This window comes from Phocoena sinus, chromosome 3, assembly GCF_008692025.1.
Source record: "Phocoena sinus isolate mPhoSin1 chromosome 3, mPhoSin1.pri, whole genome shotgun sequence".
NCBI lineage: Eukaryota > Metazoa > Chordata > Mammalia > Artiodactyla > Phocoenidae > Phocoena > Phocoena sinus.
Window position 1 is genome coordinate 5591278 of NC_045765.1, and position 15710 is coordinate 5606987.

At 47.6% G+C, this 15710-nt stretch overlaps 1 protein-coding gene across 4 annotated transcripts in view; it reads right to left on the reverse strand.

Moving 5' to 3' along the window:
* INSR (insulin receptor) overlaps nt 1-15368 on the reverse strand; it is a 131433-nt gene extending 116065 nt beyond the window's left edge. For all 4 annotated transcript variants that reach the window (XM_032627103.1, XM_032627101.1, XM_032627100.1 and 1 more), the window contains exon 1: nt 14915-15368. In XM_032627103.1, coding sequence (XP_032482994.1) covers nt 14915-15014 — 100 coding nt within the window. In that variant the 5' untranslated portion in view covers nt 15015-15368. The remainder of the gene's footprint in view (nt 1-14914) is intronic.
* Between the last annotated feature and the right edge of the window lie 342 nt (nt 15369-15710).

Consider the following 15710-nt stretch of genomic DNA (forward strand, 5'->3'; position numbering starts at 1 on the left):
GACCCACCAGTAACATTCAGGGTTGCCAGATTTAGCAAATAAAAAAGCAGGACGCCCAGTTAACCATGAATTTCAGATGAGCAGCAAGTACATGTTAGGATAAGTATATCCCATGCGATGTTTGAGACATACTTACCCTTAAAAATTACTCATTGTTTATGTTAAATTCAAATTTAACTTGGTGTCCTGTATTATATCTGGCAGTATACAGCTTAGACTCAGCCACAGGTCTGGGCTTCTCAAGCCTGAGCCTCACACTCTATGTTTTACACACACACGCACACGAAATTGTGAAATTGATACAGGTACAAAGAACACCAGCCCACCATCTTCCCCAAGCTGTGTCAGAACCAAAATCAGATATGAATATGTATTCAAAGATTAACCAGCTGTTGGACATCCAGGAAATGTAAATCCAAACCACAATGATACGACTTCACTCCTACCAGGATGGCTAAAATTAAAAAGACAGACAATAACAAGTGTTGACGAGGATGTGGAGAGATCAGAACCCTCCTACATTACTGGTGGGAATGGAAAATGGTACAGCTGCTGTTGTGGAAAATAGACTAGCAGTCCCTCAAAAGGTTAAGCAAAGAGTTACCATTTAACCCAGCAACTTCACTCCCAGGTAGATACCCAAGAGAAATGTAGAAATGTGTGTACAAATGCCCAGAGCATCATTATTCATTATAGCCAAAAAGTGGAAACAAGCCAAATGTCCATGAACTGACAGATGAATAAACAAAATGTGGCATGTCCACACAAAGGAAGATAATTCAGCAATAACAGGGGAGAAGCACTGACACCTGCTACAACAGGGATGAACCTTGAAAACATCAGGCTCGGTAAAAGAAGCCAGTCACAAAAGACCACCTGTGGCATGATTCCATTTACGTGAAATGTCCAGAATAGGCAAATCCCGAGAAAGTAGATTAGTGGTTTCAAGGGGCTTTGAGAGGGGAAAATGAGGAGTGACAGCTGAGGAGTATGTGATTTCTCTGGGGGGTGATGAAAATGTTCTAAAATTGATTGTAGTGATGGTTGCCCAATTCTGTGAATGTACTAAGAACCACTAAATTTAAACTTTAAATGGGTGAATTGTATGGTATTGAATTAGATCTCAATAAAGTTGTTATTAAAAAAGTAAACAACTATAACCGTAGTGGACCACAAAGAACTGCTTTTTTTTTTTTAAATCTCCAATGACTCTAACTCAACTCATTAAAGCTGTATGTGTCCCTATTGGTCTAAGACAATAGAGCAATTGACTGCGTGAACAGAAAATACCCAGAGGATGTTAGAGATGGTGCCAGCAATAGATGTCAGACCTTGTACTGGCTTTTAATACCTCTGGGTGGGAACTGAAAGATGCTTCAGGTCCTCAGTAAGTGACACCTGGTTAATCACCACTCTACACACAGGAAGGGAAGGACCCTGAGGACCGGGGGAGGATGGGGGGGTCCTGGTGACAGCTAATAACAATTACCATGTAAAGCACTTGGCCATGTTCTGGCAGGCACATTCTCTTGATGAATTCTCAGAATAATCCCAGAGGAGGTGGATAAACGAAATGTGGTCCATGCCCATTTTTGTGATGAGCAAATCGAACTCACACAGGCTGAGTTTTAAGGGGTAATGCTAGGATTTCAACCCAGCAATTAAATGCAAAGTTTATGCCTGAACTATGTTACAGTTTCTCCATCTTTGTCCTTTAAAAACATACCAGGGCTTCCCTGGTGGCGCAGTGGTTGAGAGTCCGCCTGCTGAAGCAGGGGACACGGGTTCGTGCCCCGGTCCGGGAAGATCCCACATGCCGCGGAGCGGCTGGGCCTGTGAGCCATGACCGCTGAGCCTGTGCGTCCGGAGCCTGTGCTCCACAACGGGAGAGGCCACAACAGTGAGAGGCCCGCGTACAGCAAAAAAAAAAAAAAAAAAAAAAAAAAAAAAAAAAAAAAAAAAAAAAAAAAAAAAAAAAAAAAAAAACATACCAAATTAAGAAGCAGGTGAATCCGACTTAAATAAGGAAACAATGAAATAATGTTCATGCAGTGACAACCTGGAGGAAGCTTGTTAAAGACAGTTTCTTTCGTTCACTCCTTCAGCAGCTATCTGCTGAGGACCTGTTTCTGCTGTTCCAAGGACTGGAAGTGCTTCAAGGAATAGGACAAGAGGGATAGGACGATGGGATAGGGAGATACATGTATACATATAGCTGATTCACTTTGTTATACAGCAGAAACTAACACAACATTGTAAAGCAATCATACTCCAATAAAGATGTTTAAAAAAATAAATAAAAGGAATAAGACAGAGTCTGCCCTGGATCTCACAGACTACTAGTTGCTATTAACTACCCAAGTCAACTGAAAGTATAACCGAGGAGGAGATCTCAGTTATTCAAGGACAGCTTCAGGAGCTAGAAGAGATCATGAAAATGAGCTATTTGACTAAGTCCAGGACAATCAAGGAGGGCTTCCCGGAGGAGGTAACACCAGAACTAAAAGCTACACAAGCAGTGCAATAAGTTCTGCCTACTTCACTGGAAGGTCAAGAGCTGTAGCCTGTCGCTGTAGGTCACAAGGGTGTATAGGGCCTAGAGCAGCCTTAATCCAATAGAAACATGAGGCGAGCCACACAGAATTTAAAATTTTCTCTATAAAGGTAAAAAAGAAACAGTGAAATTAAATATTCTTAATTTAACCCAATGTATCCCAAAACTTCACTTCAGCATGTAAGCAATACAAAAAAAAAATCTATGGGATTTTTTTCACACTACGCCTCCCCAGCGCCACATGTTTTATACACTTGCACCAGGTCTCAATTCAGATGCTACATTTTTATCAGAAATACTCAATCTCTATACGCAGATTTCACAAAATGAATCACTGAAAAGGTAGATTCTTTGTATCCCCAAGTTGTTCCAAGCAGAAGAGTCGTTCAATAACAGAATCAAGCATTGATTTTTTTTGACATTTCAATCAACTAATGTTAAATGAGACTTTACATTCACATTTTTTACATTTAAATGAATTAAAGTTAAATAAAAGTAAAAATTTAGCTGCCCTGGCCACAATTTCAAGAGCACCATGTAGATAGTGGCCGCCATATTGGATGGCACAGCTATAGACCATTTCCATCAAAGCAGACCGTTCTGTTGGACAGCGCTGGTCTAGAAGTTCCCCCTCGGCCAGAAGAATCTAAAAATTTTCCAGAAGGAGAGAAGACTGACATGAGAGCCATCTTGGAAAGTGTCCCCTCTCCCCTGGTTTTCTCTCTATCATGAAAACAGCAAAGAGGTACTAAGGATCTGGGAGAGAGGTATCTAGAAGGTTCTGAAACTCCTTTACAATGCTAAGAGTTATACTTTCTGCTTTCAAGCCTGAATGTACTCATTCCTTAGTCTCGACATTCTTCAAACGCTCCCTGGTGACGTATCTGGGGCCACACGTTCCTCCCTGCATTACTTCCAGTCTTAACAGGGTTTCTTCCAAAATTCAGGCATGCTAGCCAACAAGCCTTGGGTTCAGGGGTCTGGCCACCACCCACACCAGTTTCAGGGCATGCCAGAAACCCAACAGATCTGGCTTCCCACTCCAGCATGGGCACCTGTCAGCTGTATAATCCTGAGCCATAAACTCAATTTCCGTGTGCCTCAGTTTCCTCACCTGTAAATGATGACGATCGCATGATGAAAGGTATGAAGAACAGATGAGAACTGGGGTCTGGCCACGTGTGTATATTAGTTCTCCACTCTAAGATACATGGAACCAATTCCCAGATTTATTCCCTTCATAAATTAGAACTTGGGCACACCGAGGTACCAGATACCCTTAAGATTCTCCACCTGCCTGAAAGCCTGGCTCTTTAAAATTTACTTCAGCCAAGAAATCCCCTGGTGGTTCAGTGGTTAAGACTCTGCACTCCCAATGCAGGGGGCACGGGTTCGATCCTTGGTCGGGGAACTAAGATCCCACATGCCATGGGTTACAGCCAAAACCAAAAAATAAAAATTGACTTCAGCCAGAGTGTGTGAGATGGATTCTGTTGCAAATTGCTGGAAACGGAAGGGCAGTAAATATCCCGAGGGTGCAGGCAACAGGCAAACTGTCGCCCAGACAGATTTTCTAGAAGAGGAAAGAAATTGAGGCTCAGAGAGGAACATGTCCTCCTCAAGGTCACAAAGCAAGGAGGAGACAGACCTGGGATTTAAACCCAGTATATGAGTCTACTGGGGCCACCCTAACAAAGGACCACAGACCAGGTGGCTTGAACAAGATAGATTTATTTTCTCCCAATTCTGGAGGCTAGAAGTCTAAGAACAAGGTGTCAGCAGGATTGATTCCTTCTAAGGCCTCTCTCCTTGGCTTGTAGATGGCCGTCTTCTCCTTGTGTCCTCACACGGTCGTCCCTCTGTGTGTGTCTGTGTCCTAATCTCCTCTTATAAGGACATCAGTCTTATTAGAGGCCACCCTAATTATCTCATTTTTACCTTGATTACCTCTTTAAAGACCCTATCTCCAAAGATGGTCACATTCTGAGGTGTTAGGGTTAGGACTTCAACACTTTAATTTGGCAGGGGGCGGTGGGGGGGGGACACAATTCAGTCCATCACATAGGTCCCCAGGGCACCAGCGCCTGTGCCCTTAGCCATCACACAGGGTTCCTCAAAGTGTGTTCTGTGGACCGACAGCATCAGAATCACCTGGGGCGGCAGGTGTATGTTAAAATGCAGATCCCTAGGCCCAGCTCTAGACCAAATGAATCAATATCTCTGGGAGCCAGGCCCAAGAATCTGCATTTTAAAGAAGGTCCCCGAGGATATGATAGGGCCTCAAGTAGGACAGACGTACTGTCTACCCAACCTGGGCCACCTCTCCAGCAGGGGCTCTTTCCAGCTCCCATTCTTCTGCCCCACCCATTCCTCTGAGCACTTTGCCCCAGGATCAATGCCATCAGATGCCTTCTTTGGGGCTGTTGATTGTTGCTAGAGGGAACCGCATAAGCACGGTGGGCTGGCCCCCACGAATTTCAAAGAAAGCTAGACCCACACCCATTTATTCTACCTGAGTTCCTAGATGCTGTGTTTCAGAGCCACTTCTGACCTCAGTTCTTGTCTCGGTCAGCTTGGGCTCCAATAACCAGATGCCATAGACTGGTGGGGTTAAACAGCAGGCATTTATTTCTCACAGCTCTGAGGCTGGAAGTCCAAGATCAAGGTAGCTAGCATGGTCAATTTCTGGTGAGAGCTCTCTTCCTGGCTTGCAGACGGCCGACTTCTCACTGTGTGCTCACATGGTCTCCCCTTGGTGCATGCGTGCAGAAAGGGAGAGATCTTTCTCTGTCTCCTTCTTCTTTTAAGGTCACCAGTCCTATCTGTTTAGGGCCGTCCTCTTATGAGCTCGTTTAACCTTAATTACCTTCTAAAAGCTCTCTCTCCAAATACAGTCACGTTGGGGGTTAAGGTTGCAACCCATGAATGGGGAGGAGGGAGGTGGCCATTCAGACCATAGCAGTTCTTTTTCAGCCAGACCTTTTGCTCCTAACTTCAAGCCATCCTGTCCTCTCCAGGACCTGCCCGCTCTGGGCTAGACTTTGCTTCCTGCTTTGGACAAACATGTATCAATTCCTTCTGCAACCCATACTTACGAGTATGGTTTCATTTCCCATGCAGTCAGTGTTTCACTAGAATGCACCTCCAATGTGCAGACCAATGTCTATGGGGACCCAGACAGATATACCCAGTCTGTACTGAAAGGGAAGGAGAATGGGGTGGGTGATGAAGCCAGAGAGGGGAGGAAGGAGGCCTCTGAGCCAGTTCCATAAGGAGGAAGCAGGCATCCATGGGTGAAAAGGGGGAAGAAGCGTGCTTGGGGCACAGGAAGCAAATGCAAGCACATGGAAGAAGAGGGAGCCCCAAGGAACTGCAGTCACGAGCCTGGCAAAGAGAGATTGCACACCACACAGCTGAGGCTAGGGCTCCACTGCCAGGGGAATGGACTGAGCTGGCAGCTATAGAAGGACCAAAGCAGGAAGTAGAAAAATCTCTCTGGCAGCAGGGAAGAGAAGGTACTGGACGAGGCACTCTGGAACCACATCTATGGCATGGCCTAGGGGGCCTATTCTGGGGGTGGGTACCAGGGATTAGCATCAATGGGACTTGGTCCCCAGGGAGGTGGAAGAGAGGGGGAAGAAGTGAGGGTCCTCTCTTAGCGAACCTGGAGAGGACCAGATAGGACAAGTTTAGGGTGGCAAGGACAACAGGCTCCGTTTGGGGCATGTTGAGTCTGTAGGGGCTTTGGGATGCTCCCAGATGTGGGTCCAGTGGGCACTGGGAAGATGTGGACCTGGAGCTTGGGAAAAGGGGCGGATGCTGGCAGAAGGGATGAGAGTAGGTGATAAAACCAGGAGGAGAAAAGGATGGAAGGGGGGCGTGCCTCTGGCGAGCACAATATTTAAGGCCAGGGAACCAGAGAGGGGACCAAAGACCCACAGTCATCCTGACACCAACACCTTCTACAAGCCTGTCTGAAAGCTCTGGAACATCTAGACTAATTCCTCCAGTCAGTTCCACAGTTCTGTTATCCCAAGGACATCACACATCAAACCACAAGATGATAAGGGGCTTCCATGACATTTCAGGAGTCCTACCTCCTCGTGTATACAAGTAAGGATGGATACTGCCCACGGAAGACACCAGAAAGAAAACCTAGAGAAGTCTTGCAAGAACAAAAAAGTAGCAGATGTCTTCGATACAATGTAACTGGATATAATTAGGAAGGAACAGCTCAGTGAAAATTCACCCCTTTTCTGATCTTCTGTAAGGAAACAGGATACATCTTTGAAAACAGATTAGAAATCAAGAAAGGCCATCAGAAAACAGGTGGAGCCCTGCCCTCTATCCCTTTGTGTCCAACCACTACCTTTTTCCGCACTGTTAACAAGCACAGTTTTTGGAAAGTACCTATGTTTTCCACATTACCACAAAGGCATAGGAGAGAAGCAAGAACCTCCTGGTAACAGGCTGCTCTTTCTGAACACAAAACATAAGCTAACCTATAAACCTGACGGGACACCACACCCTTAAGGAACTGAAAGAAAAACTCAGATTTGACATCAAATTTTAATCCTCATCCGTCTGCCGTGAACTCCAACTGGAACTCATATCCAGTCTGCACTGGGCAACACAGAACAGCAAACCTCGCTCTGCCAGAAACGAAATATGTTCCTAAACCCCTGAAAGCCACTGGGGCGCTCCCTGGCACCAGGGTCAGCAGAACACGGGAGACCCCTCCTCAAGACACAGGCCAGGGGTTTTGTGCCATCTCATGAACTTTCCGAGAGGTAACCAAGGATTTGTGCCCAGATGAAAATACGACAAAAAGGGCGGATGCATTCAAAAAGGATTCTACACGGATGCTGACAAACGCAGTTTCACAAATTTTAAACCCCAGTGATAGGAAACCACCTACAGCAGATTCTCTTTGTTTATGGAAGCTATTTTCTACAGTGTTCTCAAGGACGCTAATTTGCAACTCCATCAATACCATAACCTTGTTGTGTGTGTGTTTCTGTTTAAAAACACCTTATTTAATATACATTGTTGATTCACTAAACACCATATAGTTCACGCCTGAGAAAAGCGTATCCAGCAAATGTACTTCCTCCGGAAGCTACATCACAGCCTTCTAGTGCTTGGGACCCTAGACGGCACTTCAGAACGATGCATGCGGACCACGGTAAACCACAAAATCACCAACAAAAAGCACAAGAAAGTGTGAAAAACATGGCACTAAATACATCACAAAAAAGGACGTTTTTGGGGAACCTTCCTACACTGTTGGTGGGAATGTAAATTGGTGCAGCCACTATGGAAAACAGTGTGGAGGTTCCTTAAACAACTAAAAATAGAGCTACCGTATGATCCTGCAATCCCACTCCTGGGCATATACCTGCAGAAAACTCTGATAAATGCACCCCAATGTTCATTGCAGCACTATTTACAGGAGCCAAGGCATGGAAACAACCTAAATGTCCATCGACAGATGAATGGATAAAGAAGATGCGGTGCTTATATGCAACGGAATATATTACTCAGCCATAAAAAAAAAAATGAAATGATGCCATTTGCAGAAACACGGATGCACCTAGAGATTCTCGTACTAAGTGCAGTAAGTCAAAGACAAATGTCACGTGATATCGCTTATATGTGGAATCTTAAAAAATGATACAAATGAACTTATATGCAAAACAGAAACTGACTCACAGACATCAAAAACAAAGTTATGATTACCAAAGGGAAGGAGGTGGGATAAATTAGGAGTTTGGGATTAACAGATACACACTACTATATATAAAATACATAAACAACAGGGACCTACTGTATAGCTCAGGGAACTATATTCAATATCTTGCAATAATTTATAATGGGAAAGAATCTGAAAAGGAATATATACACATATGTATAACTGAATTACTTTGCTGTACACCAAAAACTAACACAAAATTGTAAACCAGCTATACTTCCAATTAAAAAAAAATTTTTAAAGGACATTTGTTTTAATCCTTGGGGATTTATGAATTCACAAGGGGAGAGATGCAACAGGAAGGCAAGATGTCACCTTGTTTGATCTGAGCTGGAACATGCGTGTCAGATGATTCCAATTTTTTGCCACTTGGTGCATGTCCAGTAATAACCACTAAAGCGCTATTTATTTTGGAGTTACAAATAAATTTTAGTGAATAGGGGAATTCACAAATATAGAATCCAGGAATAATGAGAATCTTATGAGTACTCAGGTTTTCAATTTTAAGAAGATTGATCCAATTATAAGATACTTTAAAAAATATTTTAAGTTAATTTTTACTGGGGTATAGTTGATTTACAGTATTGTGTTAATTTCTGCTCTACAGCAAAATGAATTGGTTATACATATACATATATCTACTCTTTTTTAGATTCTGTTCCCATACAGGTCATTACAGAGTATTGAGTAGAGTTCCCTGCGCTATACAGGAAGTTATTCTTAGCTATCTATTTTATATATAGTAGTGTGTATATGTCAATCCCAATTCATCCCTCCCCTACTTCCCCCTTGGTAACCATAAGTTTGTTTTCTGCATCTGGGACTCTATTTCTGTTTTGTAAATAGGTTCATTTGTACCATTTTTTTAGAGGTATCACCTCACACCACTTAGAATGGCCATCATCAAAAAATCTACAAACAATAAATGCTGGAGAGGGTATGGAGAAAAAGGAATCCTCCTACACTGTTGGTGGGAATGTAAATTGGTGCAGCCACTATGGAGAACAGTATGGAGGTTTCTTAGAAAACTAAAAATAGAGCTACCATATGATCCAGCAATCCCACTCCTGGGCACATGTCCAGAGAAAACCATAATTTGAAAAGATACATGTACCCCAATGTTCCTTGCAACACTATTTATAATAGCCAGGACATGGAAGCAACCTAAATGTCCATCGACAGATGAATGGATAAAGAAGATGTTGTACATATATACAATGGAATATTATTCAGCCATAAAAAAGGACAAAATAATGCCATTTGCAGCGACATGGAGGGATCTACAGATTGTCATACTTAGTGAAGTAAGTCAGAAAGAGAAAGACAAACATAAGATACTTTTTAAAGTCTAGAGAAAACTATAGGGATGGAGAAGGATCAGTGTTGCCAGGGGTTTGAGGTAGGGATGGCATAACGATAAAGGGATGGCCGGAAGGAGTCTGGGTGATGATGGATGGGACACTTCTGTATCCCGACTGTGGGGACAGCCACACAACTCTATGCGGGGGCTAAAATGCAAAAACTGTGCACCAAAAAAAAAAGTCAGTTTTACTGTATGACCATTTTAAAAATAAAAATGTTTAAAGATACGCACCGGGCTTCCCTGGTTGGCGCAGTGGTTAAGAATCCGCCTGCCAATACAGGGGACACGGGTTCGAGCCCTGATCTGGGAAGATCCCACATGCCACGGAGCAACTAAGCCCGTGCGCCACAACTACTGAGCCTGCGCTCTAGAGCCCGAGAGCCACAACTACTGAGCCCACGTGCCACAACTACTGAAGCTCGCGTGCCAGGAGCCCATGCTCCACAACAAAAGAAGCCACCGCAATGAGAGGCCCGCACACTGCGACAAAGAGTAGCCCCCGCTGGCCGCAACTAGAGAAAGCCCATGCGCAGCAACAAAGACCCAACACAGCCAAAAATAAATAAAATAAAAATAAACAAAATTATTTTTTTAAAAGTCACAGAAGAAAAAATAAACTTTAAAAAAAAAGGAAAAAAAATTCATTGGCCAGTACTTATGTTAAAAAAATATTTTTTTTTAATAAATAAATAAAGATATACACCAAACTGATAGCATGGTCATTTCCCAGGACAGAAATGCAATGGTTTTAGGGACAAAGGGGGACTCTGGTTTTTTCCTCTCTATACTTTCATAATTTTTTTTGCAATGAGAATGCACTACCTGTTATTATTTTAATTTGAAAATCATAAATATGGCTTTTTTAAGATTTTTTTTGACATGGACCATTTTTAAAGGCTTTACTGAATTTTTTACAATATTGCTTCTGTTTTATGTTTTGCTTTTTTGGCCGGGAGGCATGTGGGACCTTAGCTCCCCTACCAGGGATCGAACCCGCATGCCCTGCATTGGAAGGGGAAGTCTTAACCACTAGACCACCAGGGAAGTCCCATAAATATGGTTTTTAAGTTGCAAAACATAACCCAAGCCACCCCGATGTGTTCTTAATAGAAATTAACATAAGGGCGGGTCTCAAGAGAACATCTCATAGCAGATACCACTTTCTTTTGGTACTAGAGACAGGGCCAGGAGCACGGAATCCTCATTCAATGCCAAGAAGACTGTTTAAACAAATAAATCCAAAGATCGTACACACACAAACACACACACAAGGAGGGAACATCACGGTTATTTTCTCGCCATCGGAACCCCTACATTCAGCACAGCAAATGGTATAAATTTCTTTAATACAGCTTGCTCTGTAAAGGGGAAAACACAGCATCCCCGGGCGCTTCATTTAACTTGATTCATTCAAAGTTGTATCAGGGACCACACAAGCTATGAGGTATGTCTTCCTGATTCTCAAGGAGTTTGTTCTAAATCAGGAGTTGGCAAACTTTGGAAAGGGCCCAAGTGTAAATATTGTTGGGAGCCACGCGATCACAACTATTCAACTCTGCCTGGAGAGCACAAAAGCAGCCACCGAGGATGCATGAACGAATGGGCATGGCTGCGTGCCAGTAAAACTTTATTTACAAAAAAAATGGCGTGGGTGGGCAGGATTTGGCCCCTGTTCTAGATAAAGGCTTTGACCATATATAAATTAAAAACTGAGTGAGACAGAGAGAGTCAAGGGTAGAGAATGGCCCTCTATGAAGAAGGGCCTAATATCTTAGTCTAGGAAAGGAGCAGAGGAAAGGAAGAAAGAGGATGGGCGAAGTCAGACACAGGTGAAAACTCACCAGGAGACAGTGCCTTCCAGTGGAAGGCAAAACCCAGAGAAGTCAACTGGGGTGAGGCTACAATTGGGAGGTGAGGGATGACCTTCTCTAGCGCCATGGGCAAAGCGATGGAGACACAAGCCAGATGCCGTGGGCAGAGCAGTGGGTGAAAGGTGAGAGAGCGAGGGCGGTGGGGACCCATTGGAGGGGAGGCTTGGCAGGGGAAGGCGAGAGGTAAGTGGTGAGTAATGGGGCCCAGGGGAGTATTGAGTGTTTACAGGCTGAAAAGAGAAAGGCTTCTGGGTAGATGGAGATCCCTGAACAAACAGAGGGGAGAGAGCAGGGGACCCAGGTGGGTAAGTGTCCTAGAGAAGGAAAAAGTTATCTCCCCAAATGCAGTGATTCTTAACTCAGGACAGTTGGCAATGTCTGGAGACACTTTTGGTGGTCATGACTTGGAGAGGGGAATTGCTACTGGCGTCTAGAGATGAGGGATGGCGCTCAACATCTTAAAATACACAGGGCAGCCCCCTGCAACCAAGAGCTATCCAACCCCATATGCCGAGAGCAGAGAAGTCAAGAGGTTCTGCTCTAATCAAAAAAGAAAGGAAGTCAACGACGGAGTGGAGTGAGGTGGGGACCCCAGGGGGCTCACCCCAATGACCTCTATGAGTAAGTGGGGCAGGGGCGAGGGGTGGGTCACCAGGAGGGAAGCAAAGCCTGGGAAGAACCCCGGGGAGGTACCCCGGGGAGGTGACCCGGCGAGCAGAAGTTCTGCTCTAAGGGTCCCGGAGCACACAAGAGAACACACAGGAGAAACATCCGGTGGGATCTGAAAGCAACATCTCACACCTCAACTATACAACTCACTGCCCACCCCTCCACCCCCGCGGAAACTCTGTGGGTTTTCACTGTAATTAATCCCACTTTGCCTTCATTCTCTGACTTTGCAATGCCTCGGGTCATCTCGGGCCAGAGCGGATCAACCCGAGGAGAAATGGAGGGGAAAGCCATTGCCCAGTTCAGCCAAGCCACAGAGACTCCATGGGGGGACGAAGTGGGATGGCACATACCATGTGACATCTCTGAGTCCTCAGTCCTTAAAAATCCCATTGATTTCCCTCTACCCCACCCTCACCCACCCCAGCCAAAATGCCATATTGGTTGCTGTTGGAGATAAGCCATCTGTAAAGTTTCACGCCCCTCCCTAAACCTCCAAAGGGCATCACATGTCATCTATTCAGTAGTATTTTGTTAACCTTTACCACGGGGGTGGGGAGGTTCAGACTCCAAAGAAGAACCTTTTATTAAGAAACCTTTTATTAACAGACTGGGGTTCTAATCACAGCTCTGCCATCCCGCCAAAGTTCCTCACCTTCCAAAAGGACAATATGCCTTACCTCCAAGCACTGCGGTGAGGATTAACTGAGATTACCTATGCAAAGTGTATAGAACCGCGCCCGCTGAGTGCTTGCTTATATTCTCGTTAGTTAGGAGTTATTTGGAGAATAAAGCAGCTGTGACTTGGACTCCTGGGGAGGACAGGAAGGATAGGAGTTGAATCTAGAACAAATATTTATCAAATACCTACTAGGTGCCAGGGACTGCTCTAGGCTCTGGAAATGTAGCAGTGAACGAAAGAAACATAAATCTCTGCTCCTGCGGAAACTGTAAACAAGTAAGAAGCGGAAAAATCCATCTACGGACCCCTGAAAACCCAGGCACAAATCCACCGTTAATTACCAAAGCTACCAGGAACAGAGAAGCAAGGAAACATACAGGGGTGAGCCCACACACACATACGCAAAGCCTAACAACTGGTCTCGGACTCTTTTAACAAGACCCTAAACCACTTGCCACCCTCCTTCATGGAGCACCCACTGTATACCAGGGTGCTTGGAGACAGTGCCTAACTGGCAAAGGTGCTCGGCAAACCCGGTTTGTCAGCTCCAGAGCCTGCGTGTGGTTTCTCACGCCCCTCGCTCACCGTCAGGGAACTGAGGAGCTTCGGTTTCTTCCCTCCTTGACCCCTTCCTCCTCGTGACTGATCTCCTTTTATGGCGAAATCTGAAGAAGTAACCCAACAGATATTTTGAAAGCAGGGCCTCAGCCATCATGGTGGGAAACCCCAGCTACATTCTCTTAAACGATTCTTCCGTCCTTGACCTGCAGCCGGGAAGACCTGCTGTGAAGCCCAAGAAGGATGCTGGGATTTGCCCCTGGTGGCTGCCAGCACAGGGACACTCAGGAGGGAGGCTTTGGGGGCTGGAATGACCACAGGTTAGAGACCTCCCGGAGCTGACAGGTAAAAGGGCAGAGGAGGGAGGTTATTAGGGGGGACATGGGCCGTGGGCAGCAGTCCAGAGCCTTGGGCCCTGGCACCACTGGAGAGGTTCGTTTTTCCCTCTGGCACTGACTTTGGGGCAAGTGAGTTATGTGTCCTTCCTGAGCCTCAGTTTACTCCCTACGAAATGGACCACCAACGGTATAAGCCTCAAGAGGCCGCCGCAAAGGTCCAGAAAGAGGGACTTCCCTGGCGGTCCACTGGTTAAGACTACGCCTTCCAATGCAGGGGGTGCGGGTTCGATCCCTCGTCGGGGAGCTAAGATCCCACATGCCTAGCGGCCAAAAAACCAAACCGTGAAACTGAAGCAACATTGTAACAAATTCAATACAGACTTCAAAATGGTGCACATCAAAAAAATCTCCAAAAAAAAGGTCCAGAGAGATAAGACCGACCCGCCCGTGGCATTTGGTGACACTAACCACAGTCATCATTAAAGCCGACACTACCTCTGCTACTACAACCGCGCTGTTGCCAAGGCGCTAGAGTTTGCCTCCCGATATCTGGAAACAGAACCCAAGAGTGTAAACATGGACCTGAAGTCGGGGTAGCCATGGGTCTAGATACGAGGAAGAGGCGGGGTGGATTCTACAGTTCCCCGCCCCAGGCAGCGTCACCTGCCAGCAGGGACCCTCGAGGGAACCCCTCCCGAGTCCGTCACCCTCTACTCTGGCTCCAAACCGTCTGTGCCCCAGGAACTTGGCTGTCCGAGAGTGTCCAATAACCCCACTTCTCGGAGGCGACTCAGGACGCGTGTCCCGTCTCCGGAGCCAGTTGGGCTCGGGGAGGTCCAGGCACGGCACAGGTCCGAGGAGCGCTCGGGGGAGGCGCCCGTGGAGGGGCGAGCACTGGGGCAAGGTTCCTCCAGCCCGGGGCCCGCACGCGGAGCGTGGAGCCGCGAGCCCAGGCGGGCAAAGGCCAAGGTCAGCGGCTTCCCGCCCCCCACGAGGCTGGAGCTACAGTCCCGGCCACCCGCGCTCCGGCGGAGGAGGGCTCTCAGTCCACAGCAGGGGTTCCATTTTGGCAAAGGGTCCCTCCCCACCGCGCTGGTCCCCGCCCACTCCCGGACCCCCAGACTCACCCTCTCCAGGGTACAGGTGGCCCGCGGCGCCCACCAGCAGCGCGGCAACGGCCACCAGCAGTGGCACGGCCGCCGCCCCCCGCCCGCCCCCGGCGCCCATGGCTACGGGAGCGCGGGGTCCGGATGGATCAGAGCGCGCGGCGCCGGCCCGAGGGGTGCATGCTCCAAAGCGGCCGCCCGAGAGGCGCTGGGGGCCGCGCGTCCTTCTCTTCCACGCGGACGGCCCAGGGGCCGCAGCCTCCGCCCGGGAGGGTCCTTGAAACAGCCCCAGGAGGGGCGCGCGGCCTCCGCCGCTGCAAATCCGGCAGCGCGGCCCGGTGGAGGCGGCCCCGACTCCGGGCCACCGCGGACCGGGCCCCGTCCCGCGACCTCAGGGCCCCGAGCCCGGCGCTGAGCCCCTGCCTCCTGGCTCTCGGCCCCGAGCGCTCGGGGGCTCAGATCTTCGGACGCGCGGACAGGCGGGCGGGCACCTGGGCAGGCGGGTGGCGAGCGGGCGGCGGGAGCGAGGGCTGCTCGGCCCGTAAACAACGCGGCCCGTCAGCTGGGCCCCGTGCGGGCCGCGGGAAAAGGCGGCGCGGATCCGGATTCGGAAGGGACTCGGCGCCCGGGAGAGGCCCGAGAGGGGTAGAGGGAGGACCGGCAGGGGGGAGGCGCCGCCCCGCCCCACCCGCCAGCGTCCCTATCCTGGGCCCCGCGCTGGAGGCCCCCGGCGCGCCCTAGCCGAGGGGGCGCCACAGATCCCTGCCCAGCCGGAGCGCCCCTTCCAGCCCCGTGACTCCCGTCTCAGAGCCTGGGG